At 35.9% G+C, this 3,598-nt stretch overlaps 1 protein-coding gene across 1 annotated transcript; it reads right to left on the minus strand.

Moving 5' to 3' along the window:
• Positions 1-1,808: 1,808 nt before the first annotated feature.
• On the minus strand, positions 1,809-2,741 carry LOC129681735 (olfactory receptor 5B3-like). The gene has a single exon (XM_055613837.1). It carries the CDS (start codon positions 2,739-2,741, stop codon positions 1,809-1,811), a length of 933 nt encoding a protein of 310 aa, XP_055469812.1.
• Positions 2,742-3,598: the final 857 nt, after the last annotated feature.

A 3,598-nucleotide genomic window follows, 5' to 3' on the forward strand; every position in this document is an offset into this window, starting at 1 on the left:
AGAAAGAAAGAAAGAAAGAAAGAAAGAAAGAAAGAAAGAAAGAAAGAGTGAAGAGGGCATTTAAATGGAGAAAAAGAAGGGGTGATAATGTAATTATAATCTCAAAAAAGAGAAATCATTTTAAAACCCAAAGGAAATAGTTGATGGTTAAAATATAAGATTATGGGCCTTTGTAACTATTTAAAATCCTGTTTCCAGAACATCATTTTCCCTAACTATATAAGAGGGCTTATTTATCTGAAATTTTACATGAATTGTAGAGAAAGACATTTAAGACACTCTCAAATTTATATAGTATGCAGTATGATCCAGTAATCACACTCTTGCGTGCATAAATACATGAAATCAAAATATTGCACCGTTGTTTTATCAGTTTCTAGTTCACAAAGCTATTAAGACCACAAAGAATGCCCTTCAAAAAGGAATGATAAAATTTCATCTGCAAACTGTAGGCCATTCTTTGAATCCCAGGGTAGAGTTCTGAAACACCAGTTCAGATAATATCTACAGAATGTATTTCACAGCACTTAAGAAAGTTAATTTAAAAAAGAAATCGAGTAACAAAATTTCTGAAGCAAGAAATGTTTTATCATCTATTTATCTCTAGCTTTAGAACCAGCTCTCATTTTCCAGTAAACTCATTCTGTACACATACTAAGAATTTATTTAAACATGACAAATTTCAATCCATAAGAGACAGCCTTGCCAGGCCACAGAGGAAGATGATGCAGCCAGCCTTCATGAGACCTGATAAGCTCAGGTCAGATAAAAAAGTCAGATAAAAAGGAAGGAGGTCCTTCCCTATCATTGGCGTGGGGAAAAGGCATAGGGAGAAAAAAGGAAGGGAGGTTGGGAGTAGAAGGAGAGGAAGAAATAGGCTGCAGAGGGGACACAAAGTGAATAAACTGTAATAAATAAATATATAAATATATAAATAAATAAATAATTTTAATGCAAAGAAAGAGATGAGAACAAGATAATTTGAACACAGGGAACTTCCCAGAGACTCATACTCCAACCAAGGACTATCCGTGGAGATAACCTAAAACCCTGACAATGCAGCCACTTCTGATGAGAACTGATAGACTAAGATCAGAAAGAAGGAGAGGAGGACCTCCCCTATCAGTGGACTTGGGAAGGGGCATGCATGCAGAAAGGAGGGGAGGGTGGGATCGGGAGGGGAGAAGGGAGGGGCTTATGGGGGGATACAAAATGAATAAAGTGTAATTAATAAAAGTTAAAAAAAAGAAATGAATGGAATCACTGTGATCTATCCACTCATTTAAACAAAGCATGTAACCATAATCCTCTTCTGTGGCCTATAATAGAAATTTTTACTACAAAGATAATATGTGACTCTGATCTTGTGTTAGAAAAAGCAAGCTCTACAATTCATCACTGACGATTCTTTGCAATAATAAAAAATGTCATTAAAACAAGATGAAAATGTTCAGAATGTGTCAGCAAAACAAGTATTTATGAAAGTTCTTTGGATCTGTTCATTAACATCAAATACACAGATGTACAGTTATGGTTGATTTTGAAAATATTATATATATTTTAACAGTAGTAAGAATACACTTAAAGAATTATTCATTAAAAGAGTACGTAATTATCTGTCACAAGAATATTGTAAAGAAGACAAAAAGAAAAGAAATCTCATAGATATGAGCTTGAATACAATATCTTTCTATTTTTTATAGAATAGAATTAAAGAAATATGAGATTCCATTCTGGAATTCATTGAATGTGGAAGAAAAATGAGAATTATTATTCACCCTAGAATATTAAAAGTAAATCAATACGAACTATTTTGCCACCAGCAAAACTTTTGTTAATGCACTCTTGACCTCGTTGTTCCTCAAGCTGTAGACCAGAGGGTTCAGCATAGGAATGATCATGGTGTAGAACACAGATGCGATTTTGTCAGTGTCCATGCTGTGACTGGAGCTGGGCTGCAAGTACATGAATATGATTGTCCCATAGAAAATAGACACGGCAGTGAAGTGTGAGGCACAGGTGGATATAGCCTTCTGATATCCAGCACTTGACCTCATTTTAAAGATGGTGATAAAAATGAATACGTAAGACATCCAGATAACAAAGAGAGCAAAAAAGATATTGAAGCTCACTACATAAACAAGAACTAGCTCACTGACATGTCTGTCAGAGCAAGAGAGAACCATGACTGCTGGAATATCACAAAAAAAGTGATGGACCACATTAGACCCACAGAAGGAAAGACTGAAAGTGTCCCCAATGTGGATGGAAGCATTCAGGAAACCACAGGCATAAGAACCCATAGAAAGACATACACACACATTTGTAGTCATGGTAGTGGCATAGTGTAGGGGCTTACACACTGCTGCATAGCGATCATAGGCCATTGAGGCCAATAGGTAATTTTCCACAGTAGCAAAGGCTACAAAAAAGAACATCTGAGCAGCACAGTCATTGTAGGAAATGACCTTGTCTCCTATTAGGAGCCCAGTCATGACTGTGGGTGTGACAGCTGAGGAGTAACAAAGATCAACAAAGGACAGATTACCTAGAAAAAAGTACATAGGAGTGTTCAGCCGGGAGTCCAGAACTATCAACAGGATCATTCCCAGGTTCCCCACCAGGGTGATGGTATAGACAAGGAGAAATACAATGAAGAGAGGAAGCTGCGAGCCTGGGTCATTGGTAAGTCCTAGCAGGAGAAACTTTGTCATTTCTGTGCTGTTTTCCATCAGTCTCATCTTTCAATCATTCGATGGTCCATAGCCATTGGAAGAGAAACGAGATGATAAACAAATGGTATTAAAATAAAAAATAAAAAAAAAACGTTAAGTGCAGACATATGGCTTTATTGTTGAGCAATAATCTGTACTTTGTGATTGTCTAGAAAATAGATCTTTCCCCCAAAACAAACTTGATGTAGTAATTGTACATGAACTCACTCCAGTTTTTGCTTTAAGAAAATATTCCTATGATCCCCTTCTCATTTATCATACCTCACAGGAGGTGATGCTGCCCAACTCCCTTTCCATGAACCATAAGTCTCACTTCCAATTTTTATGTAATATATATAATATATATTACATAATATATTGCATATTATATTACATAATATATATGTAATACATATATTATATATATACAGCCACTAGTTCTTTCGAAGAAAGGACTGTAAATCCAATGATGTGAACAGGGCATAATTGAGTCAGCCACAGAATGCTGGTTAGTTACATAGCTCTCTCTAGGGGAGTGATCTAACACTTTCATGTCTCAGAGACATCGAAAAACAGAGGAAAGTGCCATAATATGCATTGGCTTCTCAACCTCCATTAATTCTTCCTCTTTTAATAATGGAGGGTGGGATTGGGAGGGAATGATGAAGGGGGCTACAGCTGGGATGCAAAGTGAAAAAATGTAATTAATATAAAAAAATAAAATGGTCCACGCATCTGTCTTACTTTCAAAACCAAAATGAAAAGATTTCATATCTCACATAACCTATTGGTTGTAACTTAAGGAAGAAGAAGGAGGAGAAGAAGAAGAAGAAGAAAAAGAAGAAGAAGAAGAAGAAGAAGAAGAAGAAGAAGAAGAAGAAGAA

The sequence above is a fragment of the Psammomys obesus genome, unplaced genomic scaffold (assembly GCF_907164565.1).
Source record: "Psammomys obesus unplaced genomic scaffold, mPsaObe1.curated_primary_1811, whole genome shotgun sequence".
Classification (NCBI taxonomy): Eukaryota; Metazoa; Chordata; class Mammalia; order Rodentia; family Muridae; genus Psammomys; species Psammomys obesus.